The sequence below is a fragment of the Aptenodytes patagonicus genome, chromosome 3 (genome assembly GCF_965638725.1).
Source record: "Aptenodytes patagonicus chromosome 3, bAptPat1.pri.cur, whole genome shotgun sequence".
NCBI lineage: Eukaryota > Metazoa > Chordata > Aves > Sphenisciformes > Spheniscidae > Aptenodytes > Aptenodytes patagonicus.
In genome coordinates, this window is record NC_134951.1 from 43,430,477 (window position 1) to 43,445,599 (window position 15,123).

The 15,123-nt window shown below is 44.6% G+C and overlaps 1 protein-coding gene across 2 annotated transcripts in view; it reads right to left on the minus strand.

Moving 5' to 3' along the window:
• Nucleotides 1–3,644: 3,644 nt before the first annotated feature.
• LOC143158991 (gamma-aminobutyric acid receptor subunit rho-1) overlaps nucleotides 3,645–15,123 on the minus strand; it is a 30,211-nt gene continuing 18,732 nt past the window's right edge. For both annotated transcript variants that reach the window (XM_076335456.1, XM_076335455.1), the window contains 6 exons: nucleotides 11,851–12,074; nucleotides 8,542–8,624; nucleotides 7,178–7,318; nucleotides 6,555–6,707; nucleotides 4,744–4,940; nucleotides 3,645–3,932 (listed from right to left, as the gene is read on the minus strand). In XM_076335456.1, the coding sequence (XP_076191571.1) occupies nucleotides 3,645–3,932; nucleotides 4,744–4,940; nucleotides 6,555–6,707; nucleotides 7,178–7,318; nucleotides 8,542–8,624; nucleotides 11,851–12,074 (1,086 nt within the window). The remainder of the gene's footprint in view (nucleotides 3,933–4,743; nucleotides 4,941–6,554; nucleotides 6,708–7,177; nucleotides 7,319–8,541; nucleotides 8,625–11,850; nucleotides 12,075–15,123) is intronic.

A 15,123-nucleotide genomic window follows, 5' to 3' on the forward strand; every position in this document is an offset into this window, starting at 1 on the left:
TCCATCAAATACTATGCTGCCATATGAGCAAGTGCAGGAGAGGGGAGTCCCAGGGGTTTCTACTTGCTCATCAGGGCTTGCAGGGAATTTGGATCTGTTTTGTACTGAGAGAATCGCTTGCTCAGGCATGTAACATGCAGAAAAAGAGATACCTAATGATTTGATTATTGTGAGAATATCCTTTTACTGGGGAAGAAAAGAGATCATTGATCTTTCTTCATGCCTTCTCACTATTCTATCTGTTTCTGACTGAAGTTTACCTTCTTGCTGCTTCACCCTATCACTAATTATCAGCATCCTTAAAGACTTAAAGGCTTCGGTCTCCAAAGCTCTTAATCTAGACATGCTCGCAGGCAGAACTTGTGTCTATCCATAATCCACACAGACCTGCCAATACACTTCAACTTCTAAAACCAGCATCGTCCCAGGCTGGGCTTTGGGCTAACCTCCAAGAAATCAGTCTGAATTATATTGCGAAGTATCACCCTAAGGAAGAAGAACGAGGACTGTAATGTGCACAGTCTGGGGTGGAAAGCTTAGTGTCACCTTCTCTGTCATTTTGAGTTTGCGTGCAGGCTTCTTATCAAAGCCCCGCCTGTGCAATCCCAGGGCTCTCCAGCCCCACCAGCGTCACAGGATTTAAGGCCATTCGGTATTTGACTGGCTCGGGTCCTGAGCAAAAAGGTCTTGTGTACATGTATAAACTCATGAAGATCATTCTTTTGAAGGCAGAAAACATGCAATGCTGTACAAATGTGAAGTGTTATTGTGATTTTGAGTGTTTCTAGAAATGAACAAAACCAAATAAATCACTCTGATTTATTGTGGAAATGGAAAGGAGCAGAGTGTTAATGACTGGATACAAAAACTGCACACTGGAAGGTTAAAAGCCAAAAAACTGTGTATGTAAATATGTTTAATGAGTACAGTTGTTGACAGCAAACACTGGCTGTATATGACATACCATGTACTTATAGAATACATCTATATACACATTTATATAAGACTGAAAAGGCACTAGAGTTTTCCAAATAAAACACAAGTAAATTAACAATGTAAATCCAAACATGGAGGTTGGGGAACCTGTTTAGGAGGACGCGCTGGAAGGGAAACTTTCAAAATCACATGGGAAGTTAGAAACCAATCTCCCACTGAAAGCCAGGGAATTCGAAAGTCCAGCTCCCAATTTGTATCTTCAAAATCTCCCTTAATATACTGGTCAGATGCCAAAGAATGTATCTAGTATGAGACTAACGAGTCTATAAAGGAATGTGCAGTACTGCAGCAAACTACATAGCATTAGGCTTCTTATGAAGCTGGAGAGCTTACTATAAGATCTGGCACTCCTGTTCGTGCTATTATAATTGTTGAAAGAAATTTGTAGAAAGAAATGGGTTCTTACAATGCTGAGGATCTAAATACATTCCTGTGCAAGTAGTGCCCAAGAAATCTTGGAGCTATTTGCGGGGGAAGGTGCTATGGGAATAAGGTAGGGTGGCCAAACCTGGTGGCCAGCCTTTCATCTGCTTTTGCCAGAGTGACCTTTCTACTTTCAGCTGACTGAAATGTTTATGGTTTAAGAAAAAATGTATTTTTTAATCTCTTGAAAAAACCTCACTGTAGAATAATATGATATGAAGGAAACTTGGTAAAACAAAGCTAAGATAGTATGTGTATGTGGAAAAAAAAGCTAAGTAGAAATGAGTAGTAAAACTATCTTATGGGTGGGCGTGTCTTTTAATGATTTTAGCTTTTGTGATTTCATTGCCTTACCTATGGAGCGTAGGCTGTAAGTGCAAGATGAGTGTAGGTAGTTTTGCAGGTCATGATTTTAGCAGTTGTAAGAAATGCCGAGTATGTTTACATGACATTTATTTACATAGGAAATTAAAGCAACAACCAGCAGTGTTCAAGCAGCTGCGATGTCTGTGTCACGAGCCTAATGCATAGAGTGGCAGATCAGTCAGTCCAGGGCAGACTTCATGTAAGAGTCACTTTCATTTTGGAGACACAACTGCTTTGGTCTGATTCTCAGAGCAGCTACACCTGTAAAAGACACAGCATCTGCTGTGCAGGGAATAATGAATTTCGTAATTGTGTGCAAAATCATGCATGTACTTAAAGTCCTGTTAATCCAAACCCTCAGTTAGCGTTGTGGATGTAGGTGGATAACACACGGCAGACCAGCTGAACGGCCTCGCTTTCTGAGACACCTTTGGTGCTCCCGTTATTGTAAAGGTCCCTGATTCCATTCAACTGATTCTTGTTTTCCTGAAATATTTTATTACTTCTGCATTACAGATTTTGCCTTTTCCATATGGAGTGTTTATGCTGGCTGGCTGCTCTGCAGAAACTGTGATGGAGAGTTGGGACTTAAGTCAATGCTGAGTGCCCCCAGCTCCGGCTGTGTCTCCTTGCTCCTGCCCTGGAAGGTGCTGAGTCTGCTCTAAGGGCACGGTGGGCTGCAGGGTGCCGGGGGGACGAACGCAGCATGAAAGCAGATGTACCTGGGTCTGCAATGGAGCTGCTGTCTCATGGTAGAAGCTCTTTTTTAATTCGTACCAAAGTTTTTGGCATGGTATCTTTAGTAACTCAGATATAAAGTCCTTACAACTGCTTTGTCACCTGTTGAGTACCTTTCTACTATGCTTTTACTAAAAATGGATGGACTGGGCTTTTCCTGGAAGCGAGTGCAATTGCCAGTAGCTTTAGCAGGGACAAGACGTTACAGGCTGCAACAGGTTCTCAGGCTGTACAGACCAGTAACACCCAGACTATCTCAGAGAGAAGTGGCTTCTCCTAAGTAGTTTTAGTCTTTTTGTAGACACCTAATTGTCTTCACGGGATCGTTTTGTAGAGAAACCTGTGTTCTCTCCCAGGACAACTCCTGCGTTTCCCAGAGGATTTGGTTAGCATCGCAGAAAGTCCAGCTTTTGTTCATTCCTTAGTAAGTGTACATTGCAAGCCACGTTTTTAAAAGATAGTCAAAACAGCTTGGAAATATTTCTTTGTTTTAAATATGATCAAGACAAAGCACAAATCTGAAAGTATTCCTACATGGACCTGTCAGTGCAGTACTGCTAGGGCAGCATCCATCCAGCAGTGTAAGCAAGCTTTAGCCAGCAATAACCTTGCCAAAGTGTTTCCTGGTACTGGATATTCTGTGTTTGTAATGACCATTTCTGACCTCATCCTGCAAACATGCAAGTATTTGCGTATTCTTTTTATTTATTGGTATTGACCGTGGTAAGTCTGCTGAGTTGAGAGATGCATGCATGCACTCAGGTACTTAGAGAATTAGGATCTCAGGGGCACAAAATGGAGGATGCACCATATATAAGCAACTGGCAATTATAGTCACTTGTTAAAATGGTTTACAGTAGCCTGTGAGGCACAAGAAGGAACATAGCACAGCTTTAAATAAGTATAAAATTTTAGATTGTATATCCTATATTTTGCTGAAATGTGAAACTTGCACAATTATTTATGCCACAGATGAGTTGCATCTAATAAAAAAAAAAAAATCCTGCAAAAAAAATCAATCTTCCTTCCAATTACAATTCTCCATTTTCTTTCTGTTAGCTTATGAGACGGTACTTTCATTTAATGTCACAATGCTCTGTGACTACAGAAGTTACGTATGTTTATGAAAAAATGGACCAGTATATCAAATTAAATAGAATGTATGCACCAGGGAATATTATCCTGGAGTACTTGTCGATGGCATGAGTGTCGATCCGCATGCTGACGTATCTCAGGTTTTTCCTCCTGCCTGAGCCCCTCTCAGACCCCAGCGCCAGCTGCACCATCATTCGGTCTTGTTTATCTCCGTTCTCGGACATGTAGTGCCCCAGTTCGTTCACATCCCCATCGTTGTAACTGCCGTCCATCATCATGGGCCGAGGCTGAGGTAGGCTGCACGCACAGGGAAGCTGTGGACACAGGTGAGTGCGGGATGGTTTTGAGTTGTGTCCAGATATACACAGACATCCCTTTTCTCCTTACAAAAACAGAGGAGGGGACAAGCCTGGGGAATTCAGGCTGCTGGGACGAGAGGATGGAGCTGGGCAGCAGCTTTTTGCTTCTCCATTTTCATGTCTGCAAGACGCAGTCAGGGAGAGAGCGGGGCTGCCTGTGAAAAAGCTCATTTGGCTGAAGCATGTATCAGGGTGTAAGTAGAGGTTGGACCTGTACCTTAAAGCTGACAAAATCAGAGAAGAGGGCAGAGGGAATCCACAAGGAGGAATGTATCAGGCTTGCCCCATTTGAAAAGAAGAGCTTAGGTTATAATTTGATGTAACGAAGGCAGAAGGGGGAAGTTTGGACCACTGTGTGTAAGTTTAGACTGTGCCTGGAGAAAGGGGGGAAATCTGCCATGCTATATGAAACCCAAAACACAGTATCCATCTGGTGCTATTCACAGGCTTGGATCTTCAGCATAAAAAAATATTTAAAGGTAAAATCCTAAACCTTGTCCCACATATACAGGCAGTGGAGGGCTACACATGGAGGGACTGAGTGCCCTCAGACTCTGAAGAGCGAGCAGTGAGTTTGGGTGTGGGTTGTCTGTAGCAAATCTTTATAACCAGGAATGCCTCACTGCTGGTGCCTTTTTGCGTGCACTGCATGCTCCCTAGGCAGCTGAGAGCAGCACACTGGAGATGCAAACTTTTGAACATTTCCAGACATTTGCCACACCATTTCCCAGGGGCATGAAGCTGCATCAGAGATAGAAAACCTCACCTTGTCCCGCAGTTTCCTCTCCTTCCGCTCTTGCACCGTAGTCAGGTAATTCACTGCCGCGTATTCCAGCACCGAGAGGAAGACGAACACAAAACTGACCCACAGGTAAATGTCTACTGCTTTGATGTAGGAAACACGGGGCATGGAGGCGTTCACCCCAGTGATGATCGTGGACATGGTCAGCACAGTGGTTATCCCTGGGAATACACCAGCAGAGAGCCCGTAAGGCACTTTCAGCCCAGACTCTTCATCACAAATACAGCTGTCATTACAATTTCCTGACATTTGCATTTACCTTGCAGTATTGTTTTTCACATTTCAGTGGTGGGTTTCACTGCCTGAGGAGGGTCCAGGCAGCCCTGACTTCTTACTGGGGTTGGTGAGAACAGCTCTAGTTCTGGTCTCAGGGTGTTGCTAGCCTGGTTCCCCGCCGCACTACCAGCCTCCCACCCCACGGCCAGCAGCAGCGCTTTGACCCCACACTGGCTGCGCCCCATCTCCGGGCTCAGGATGTTCCCCAGAGGGGGTGTACAAGTAGCTCAGGTTCTAGTTCGCCCCCTCTGCAGCACAGGCACAAGTGAAGCCCGTCTGCTGCTGCTGCTGCTGCTTCCACCAGGTTCCCCAAGCCTGTGTTTTCTGTCTGCTCCTGGGAAGTCACCAGCCAGCTCCCAAGCTGGTCTGTGCCTTCCCTGGAGCAAGAGCAGGGGCTAATGGGGCCCCACAGGGCAAAGCTGCACCATGTTACACCATGGGTGAGAACAATGAGCACATCAACAAGGGCAGGAGCCCCTGTAGTTCAGAGTTATCTTAGCTCTGAGGGAGGCTCTCTGTGACCCTCTTATTCCAGGGGCTAATTATGTCGCATTAATGATCCCTTTGAAAGTTGAAATGATGTATATAAGCACAAAGGACTGAATTCACAGGAGTATCCAAGCACTAAAATATACTGCTAAAGGTAGTGCCTACATCTCTCGAAAAGCCATGGCCCAAACCCTTATGCTCCTTTTAATGATGTCTCAAGGCAATGGATGCTGTTTCTAAACACAGACATGGATAACTGCCCCGTGCTATCTCTGTTATGCCTGTATATATCCTCTCCACTGGGGAATATAATTTTAACAATAAATAAAATCCTGAGGAGTGTTGCCTGGAATAAGCAGAAGCAAGCTTGGGCTCAAAGTCTGCAAAAATACAAACAGTGCTTTGCTAAGGGCAAAGCGTCTGCTTTAGAAGAAGATTTATGTCCATAGTATAGTTCTGCTCCCATGGTGATTCTTCTGGCATATGGCTTCATCTGTCTGAAGGATGCTGCAGAAGGGGAAGCTGAATCCCTCACACTGCACTGTAAACTCATCTAACAAGTTGAACAATGCAGCTTAGCTGACTGTGTTTCCGCTGCCCTTCCTCCTCTAACAAAACTCAATAAACTGAAATTTTCTCAGGGCTGCTAATATTGATTTTCACCTTCTCACTCACTGAAGTCTCTGAAGGATACTGACACTTTGGCTCTTTCTGTGCCGTGTCACTGCTAACAGCAATAAAAGCAGAGCAGGACGTTTGCTCCCTGATTTGCACCACGTGCGGCTAGCACTTGTGCAAGCAGGGAAGGCAATTCACTTGGCGCTGCAGGGCAGAAGGAGAGTTTGTACCGTGGCCAGTCCCCTGCACTGGGGACACGTGTGGCATAGCTGATTTCCATGCCACAAGGCAATGCAGGGGCAGTGCATAGCACGGGGGATTTTGTCTTGATGGTCAAGGCCACAGTTGCAGCAATAGTCTCTTAGGTCTGCTGACTACAGGATTGTGTTTACCTAAAGGGACTCTGGCAGGAACTGCTCGGCGATCGATCCAGAAGGACACCCAGGACAACATGACCATGAGGGTGGCAGGGAAGTAGGTTTGGAGCAAGAAGAAGAAGATGTGTCGGCGTAAAGTGAAGTTTATGTAGAGGCGATTGTACCAGCCTGTATAACAGAGAGAAGGAAAAAGAGAAGTCACACCAGCATCAAACTACTTTCATATAAGGTGATGTTGCATCAGGGGAATAGCGCCTCATTTGCTTTTAAGAAAAACACAGTTAATGACCACAGATCTTTACAGTTACAGAAAAGACTCCTTACTGAACCAACTATCAAAGTCAAAGCATCTCTCAGGACCACATCTTCCAGAGCAGATAATATAACCTGTGTACCCAGAGAGTTTAACTCATGTTAAGGCTTGGTGTGATCTTGAAGAGGGATTGCCTTTCCAGACTACATAACCATCAAGGTGGAAGTCTGTGTCAGGGACAGCAGCCTCGACATGGAAGAGAGCCAGGTCTGATGGGCCACAGGGAGACCTCCCAATGGACAATCTGCCATGGCCAAGGTCAAGAGGGATGGTTTGCACCCCTTCTTCCCCCAGCCCACCCTCTGGCAGGCACTCTGGTACCTACCTGTGCTGCTGTAAAAGGCGAGCTTTGTGGTGGTGTGAAACTCCTGGATGAGGAACTGGGACAGCGATATCCTCTCATCTGTTTTTAGGGAATCATTCCCATTCTTCCAGTAGAGCATGAGGTCGTCTTCAGTGTAGGCATCTGGGGGAGCAGAGCAAACCTCAGTGCAATGCACTGAGCCAGCTGCTATTGCACCCACAGCCCAGCGTGTGCCCACACACCTTCCAGGCTACCTGTGATGTCCTGGTTGAAAAGGCCAAATGCCACTGCCCAGCTGAGAGCCATGACAATGGTGGGTATGATTGTGGCAAGGAGTGGACTAGCTCATTGCCACAGCCCTCAGTCCTGATGCCTGGTGCATTTTGTAAACCCTTTTATTTCTCTAATCATAATTTCACACACATAACCTGTGTGTCAGGTAACCCACTGCAACAGAACTTGAAAAACTGTCCCTTATAAACGTCCTAAAATCAGAAGCAAAGGAAAGGAGACTTAGAGGAAAGAGCCTGCTTGGGGTAACAGGAGGAACAATCTGCCAATGGTCTGAGGCATGCAGGAGGAAAAACACTTGGGTAAACTTTCAGCCTGTGATGCACACATGAACATTACAGGTCTTGGTTTTTTAATACGTGTGGAAATACAGTAATGTTGATACTTTCAGATGGGTTTAGTAGCAGTTCTTCCCAGGCAGGGAGAAAAAAAAAAATCACACATAAATGTATTAAAACAGAATTAAGATTATAATTTCTTATTGCAAGCTTAAGAAGGAGAAGGCAAAACCTCCTAAAAAGCTAAAAGTTTAAAACGCCACTGTATGAAATCTAGCCAATTTGTATGTGCATCATATTTGGGACAAAGGAGCTACATGTGGGTATAAGCTGGGTTTATCTCAAACAGGTGTAAGAAACGTAAGAGGAAGGTGATTAATATCACTGCCCCATCATGGTTTCTACACCACGGATGAGCAGATGATGCACATGAAGGGCATAGGGCCATTTATTTATGTGTTTGAGGGCACCTGAGCAAGCGGGTGCTGCTGGAGACTGCTGACCTGCAGGCAAGTGGCCCAGGTCCTCCGGGGATGGGGTGGCAGCGGGGCAGCCTGGCTGGCTTTTGGGGACACTGGCAAGACAGTGCTCACAGCTGGTGTTTAAAAACACTGCATTGTTGCAAACACCATCTAATTCTAGTGAAAAAATATGGGCAGGGATTTTTTCTTAGTGTTGAAGTCTGATGACTTTGGTTAGAGCTCCCATGAATGTAGCAGAAGTTTAATTATTGGTATAATTATTGATATAATTAAATACAGTTTGGGTGCCCATGGGGTGCAGCCCTAGGCTCCCTTACACCTCCACTTTACTTACAGCTTTCAATCTCCAGGGAACACGTCTGTGTGTCCAGGGGAAAGCGACTAAAATCCATGTTGCACATTGCCGTTACTGTAACTCTAGGAACAACAAAAACCACTCAATTAAAAACTTGTCATCTTATGTGACTGAAAAATAGTAAAGCTGTGAGTTTGGTTTTTTATTAAGTAACTATCTGGCCAGTTACAGTCCACTGAAAATAAATACCTTCCATTCAGCTAAAGCCATTCCACTTCAGTTAAAGCCATTTCTTCTTCTCTGCAAACCAGTGTTAGAAAAGACAACTAGAAAGTTAGGCCATTACAAATTGCTACTGGATGACAAAAATATTGGAGAAGACAATGGGAAAGGGCAAAGAGGCCACTTCTTCTACGAGCAAAAATCTCTCTGCAGAGATCTGTGCTTTCAACGGATGATGCCATGAGGGGTGCAAGTAGTTTTCTCCACACACTGCGAATTTCCAGCTGCTCAATGAGAACCTGGTGATCACACCTGGCTATCAGCCACCAGAGGGCACAGGCAGTGCCTCGAGTTAGGACTGGAGCTGGTATGCAAGAGAGCACTGAAATGCTCTGCCCCATCAATCAAAAGCTCTGGTCTTGCTATAGTTTGATTATCTCATTTTTGATAGCATAATTTTGTGCTTGCACTGGAAGCATCCATAAATCTTGACTCAACTGGCTTGAACTCTAGGGAGGTAAATGAAAATAGAAGTATAAATCATATTGGGGAAAGAATTAATGAATTATAGCAGGGCTAATGGTAGACAGACGTCTGTCACATAATGATAAAACCAAGATGCAGTCCCGTATGTTAGTAGTCCTTCTGCATGTGTGGGTTCCCACTGGTGTTGCTTTTCTATCTGGATTTAGTCCCTGAGTGAAAGTGCTTGGCTCAGATTTGTTGTTTAGGTGCCAGTGAGGTCTACAGTGGTTTCCAAGACAAGACAAAGTCTAGCAAAGAACCTTAAAAAGGCAGACACTGAGGAAAAAATATAATCTACAGGCAAAGGCATTCAGCAAAGGCAGGCAGGCACTAATGACTCGTTTGCTCTTACGGGGAGATCGGCATTCATACTTCCCCAGCATTCATAAAGCACTCCAACCTGCAGTCACCACTGAATAAAATAGTAAAACTCTGTCAATTTGCTATTCAAGACGTTCACCTCCATTTTGTGCAGGACAATTGTTTACGCACAAGACTGGGCATGGCAGGATCTGAGTAGTTTGATATTCTTCCGTTCCCATCTTCTTTAGACAACCATAAATGCTTGCAACGCAGATGATTGGTATCATGCAGCTAAATGAAAGAGTATATAGGCATGCATGCTATAGCTGAACTTTATGTCATTTTATTGTCCTTTTTTTATTGTAGTAAGGACCTAAGCAAACTTCATGAAGGCCTAAGGAACACCTGAACCTTGTCTAATATGCTGAGTGAAGAAAAAGCTTTAATAATGAGAAGGTAGACACTGTTCAGGCTGTGAATTCCAATGAACAGTAAGATAAAAATATCAGAGAACAAGAAAATTCTTGTCAAACTGATACCCCACAGGCAATAAAGAATTGCTTTGCTTGCCTTCCTTTCATAAAATCATAAAACACCTCATGGCAGGCTCAGCTCTACCTCTGCCACTCCTAAGGTCACTGTCCAACATGCCCTTAAAGACCTCCACAGTCTTCCCAAGCAACGTGTTCTGCAACCTTATCACTAGTTAAAGTTAAATCTATGCATCTTGCTGCTACCGACCTCCTATCAGTCAGATTTTCCTTCTTTTTTGTCCTTCAGAATACATTATCTGTCATCTGATGCTTTGTTTATTTATCACTTATTTTGCTATTTCATTTCTGTGGAGGTGATGTCGACATTCTTGCATCAGAATATTGTACAGCAATTTCCTCTCTAATAGGTTTTTATGGGTCATTTGGCAATACTTGTTTTCTAACTGGATGGAGCTGCAGCCAAGAAAAAAAAAAAGCACTGATTTTAGTTTCTTTTGGAGACTGACAGATGCCCTCACTTAGCATCTCCAAGCACGAAAGCAACAATTAGAAAGAAACTCCCCTCCCCCGTTTTAATAATCTTCAGATGTATGATCAGCAATATTCAAGGAAAGTAGGCATCTAAGCTGTAAGCAGCAACCTTGAGCCCACCGCCCCACCCCTTGCCTCACACTTCGCAGCTCCCCAACACCAACAGCTCAGGGGTGCCTCTGCTTGCAGTTACGGACTTCCCCAGGCACCTGGTGTCTGCTGCTGTGCATTCCCAATAGGGTCACCATGTGGGTTGGACTGAGGGTCTCAGTTTCTCATTGACACCTAAGACCCCCCGAAGTTTCACAGGCTGAGCCTGTCTGGCCTGTTTCCCATGAAGAGTTTGTGTTGAGGAGGGAGATGTCAGAGGAAGCCTTGAGAGCAGTCTGTGGGATCTTGTATTGTTTTTTAATCACCTCCTTGCTTCTGACACCCACACACACACTTGTGTTACTCTGGAGCAGGAAATATCTTCCTCTCAAAGCTGATCCACCAGTTGGAAAGTAAGGGAGAAAGCCAGGGTTAGCATCACCCCTCAAACTAGAGAACAAAATTCTCACTTGTTCCCACGCCTCCTTCAAGGAGCTTTCACGCATTTCACATGAAATAGATAGTGCACAAAAAGCACAGAGTCGAAGTCAAGTGTTTGGGTTGCTCTAGGCGTACATGTGAGTCACCAGGAGCTATGTACCCTTGCTCTGAAGCTTGTTGCTTCATGTGCTGAAGGATGCTTAGTCTGCCTGGTTGCTTATCATAAAGCTAAAGTTGTGCTCAGTATAATTTATACTTCTTCATAATTACCTTACAAATAGAAATTGCACATTTTGTTAGGCCCGGAGACTTTATTGTATAGTGAAGTGAATAACTGTAGCTGCTCTGGACTTCTGTTTATTACTAGACATTGCCCTCTTCCTTAGATAGTGCTTTGCTTCTTCAGCAGTGCCCCATGGGGATCGCAGCCCGCTGGCCCCCGGTGAACTGCTCCAAGGGACTGCCACGTCTGGCCGCAGCTTCCCAACAGCAGGGGCTAACCACGCACACAAGGTGAAGGGACACTGGTGGAACCAGCAATGTTGGCATAGAAATTGGCTTCCTGCGACAGGCACTTAATGAACTTGCAGAGGGACTCAGATGTCGGTGCATAGTCAGCACATTCATTCTTTTTTATGTTTTTTTTTAGTATGTAGTCATGCAAAAACACAATACAGGAATCAATTAAACCACTTTCTCTCTCACTCCACTGATAGCTCACATTGACAAAATGCAGCTTTACCTGAGGCTATAAAGTACCTTCCCATCTGGCTGGACCCGCAGCATGACGTTGTCTGTGGTGGTGTCATGGATGAAGGAACGCTTGGAGTGGACGAAGAACATGTCAGGGACCCAGATCTTCTTCACCAGCCTGCCATCGAAGGTCATACTTTGGTTGTTGGTGCTGGGGAAGGACAGCCTCTCGTCTTTCCAGTAGTGCCTCAGATAAAGCGTCATGGTGAAGTCCTGCAACGAACAGGCTTCTGTCACAACTTAACACCTTATCGGCAAAGCAGTGACTTCTCCTCTCTGGGACAAACCGCAAGCTGTAAAGCACCGTTCCTGAAGGTACATCCTCTCCCTGAGCTGCAGGGGACATGACCTTCTGCAGCTTGTTTATTTCTCAGGCCAGACTAACTGGGTTCAGAAATCAGAGCCCATCCAGGTGGCGAATCCACCTCTGAAATGCAAACATTGTGTTTTGGTGTCTGTGACCCCCTCCAGGGACCAAAAGGCAGACATGCCAAGGCAGCAGTAGGTGGAGAGTGCTGCTGCTTAATCCCCCAACCCTATGATGCTGCATTTCTGGAGCCAACAGTGAAGAAGCGTTTGTTGCCCACACTGCCCTCTGCGCTGCTCCAGCAACTACCTTCCCCTGGGAAGCCGGAGGAGCGTGCTGCAGTGGGAGCTCTTCCTCCAGCACAGCCACTGAAATGTTTTTGACTCAGTATTTGACTGAAATGGGGTTGGTTTTGCTCTTTCTCCCCACATATTGTACTCTTAGATCTGAGGCATGCTCATTCTCTTTGAGGTCTGTTGTATTTGGAGTCTGACCCCAGAGGCATGTATGCTTGAGTTTGCCTTTTTCCTTATTTCAAAGGAACCCTTCACGTATCTGAAGATAAGCTCACACACAAGTGTTTATAAGCATGCTATCGTCCAGTGTAACATAATATATTGCCCATAAACTCAGGGAAGTGTCTGACACTGAGCAGTCTGCCCTGGTGTCTGGAGTAGAGGAAGTCAGGTGGGTTTGGAGTGGTTTTTTGAAATTATTTGACATTTGGATTTTTTTCTCCATAACACTTTCCAAGCATTTTGAAATATGGGGGTTTCTGCAGTCTTTTTTCAGTAGAAGTGATTTGTTAGTTGCAGCCTATGCTATTATTACAACAAAGGCCAATATAATTCTTGGAAATGCTTTATACCGCATCCAGCTGAAGCTCCCAAAGCCACTGACCATGTAATTTCTTCTTTTTCGTTTGATCTATTCTATAGCATTTTTTATCACCTTTTCCCTGTATTCAAATTTAAAGAAGATAGTTCTGGGAAACCTTTTACATTGACTCCTATGTGTTAATGTGTCCTTTAAACATTAATAAATTGACAGACGTTTGTTCTTCAGAGATAAGTCAATGCCTCACTTTTTTGCATAAAGTTACATTTATGGTTGCTGTGGAAAAATCAAGTATTGATTTCCTTTAGAAATTATTTATTAACACTAGGTTTGGGCTATTAAACTGGAATCACAATATTTTATAACGCATCATCTGAAAATCCCCCCAAGCAACAACCATATAATATCTCCCTCTTCTTCTGGTCCATTTCTCAGAGACACTATTAGTTTCTCATTATCTTTGCAAATGAATTTCCAATTCTGGGTAATAATCTGGTTTTTCCTTCTTCCCATCTTTCCTCCAGATAAAACAGCTGGACCTGGACACAGGGTCAGTGGCCCATAATAGATATTTATACATTTTTAAATCAACTGGACAAGAAGAATCTGATTTGTGACATCCTAACGACGTTTTATAGCATTCTCTATTATTTTACCACTTTCTTGGAAATAGTCAGAAAGTAGGAGAAAAGGAAAGACTGCTGTATCTAACTCATCAAGCTTAAATTTAGGACAGAGTGAAGATCTCTGTCACTGACATCTCTTCATTTAAAAAGCAAGCAATCGTCTTGCAAAACACCATGGCCTTTTTCTTTAAAGCTGCATGAGTTAAAAAGAATTGATTCTGACAATATAAAGTCTTCTCCATCATTATTTTGCAACCAGCCAAAACTGACCCTGAATGTTTTTTTTTACCCAAGGCCCTACAATGTTTTTCCTGTGTTGCTGGGTGTTGCAACACGATGTTACACAAGGGGAAGGGGCAATATTAAAAAACCAGGGGAAGTCCCTCAAAATCATCGTGCTTGCTTAAAAAATGAGTGGCAGGGTTTTTATTAATCCTGGAAGTTAAGATCTTTTCCTTTGCCTTCAAGTCCTGAAGCCTTTCAGGGGCTCCCTGGCCACCTTCACAAACTTTCTCCTCAACCAGAAGGTCTAGGACCACCCCGGGAGAGGCAAAAGCCAAGTACCCACAGCTGGCGGTCAGGGTGCCAAGAGCACCAGAGACAGGGGGGACAGCTGGAGGGCTCCCCGGTGCTGGGGAGAACGTGCACCCTGATGCATCCTGGCTTTGCAACCCTGCTGCGCCCTGCGAGTCGTCATTTGACTGTAGATATCCCAGCCCACTCAAAAGCTGAAATTGCGGCGGTGAGAGCAGCCCAACGGGCCACGGAGCACACGGCCTCTGCATGCACTTGCAGTGGCAGTGTGCAACTGGGGCAGCTGCCGAATGCCAGCTGTGCTGCCACATAACCATGCTCCTAGCTTACCCATGGAAGGAGGTCGGGCACAGGCCAGTCCTGTGGCCGTTGTTAATTAGGAGCACATAGAAGTTGGGGCTTCCTGTGAAAGCTTCAGGGCTGGTTGATACATTCGTTGTAACAGCAAAACATTTTGAAAAATGTTCTGTGTTGGGGTGTGATTTTTTTTTCTCTCCAAAGCAAAAGCTGAGCTGCCTGGGGACTAGGGATGCTCTAACAGGGTAGGTCTGAAAAGCTCTGGGTTTTGAAAGGGTGAATAAAATTGGTGTAGGTCTTTCAATGTACATGGATGCCCACCTCCTGTTCCCCTTCTGTGCCCCCGCACTCCTGCATGGGCTGTTGTAACAAGTCACGTATGCATGTAAAATCTTCCCATGGAAAATCCCCTGCAGAAATCATACCTTACTTTCGGCAGTGTTTTGTGATGAAAAAAGCCCCTCCAGCAAAAATCATCAAGACCAAAATCCATACCACTTCAAGATCATTTGAAAACTGTCTGTTTTCACATTACTAATTGTATGGTAGGAAACAAAGGACAGAGACTCAGTAAGGAATTTAGTCTGTGCAGAGCACCAGCATCAGTCCTGCATGCCCTGAAATCCTACTTCAGCATCAGCGTGAAGATTCAGGAAGGACC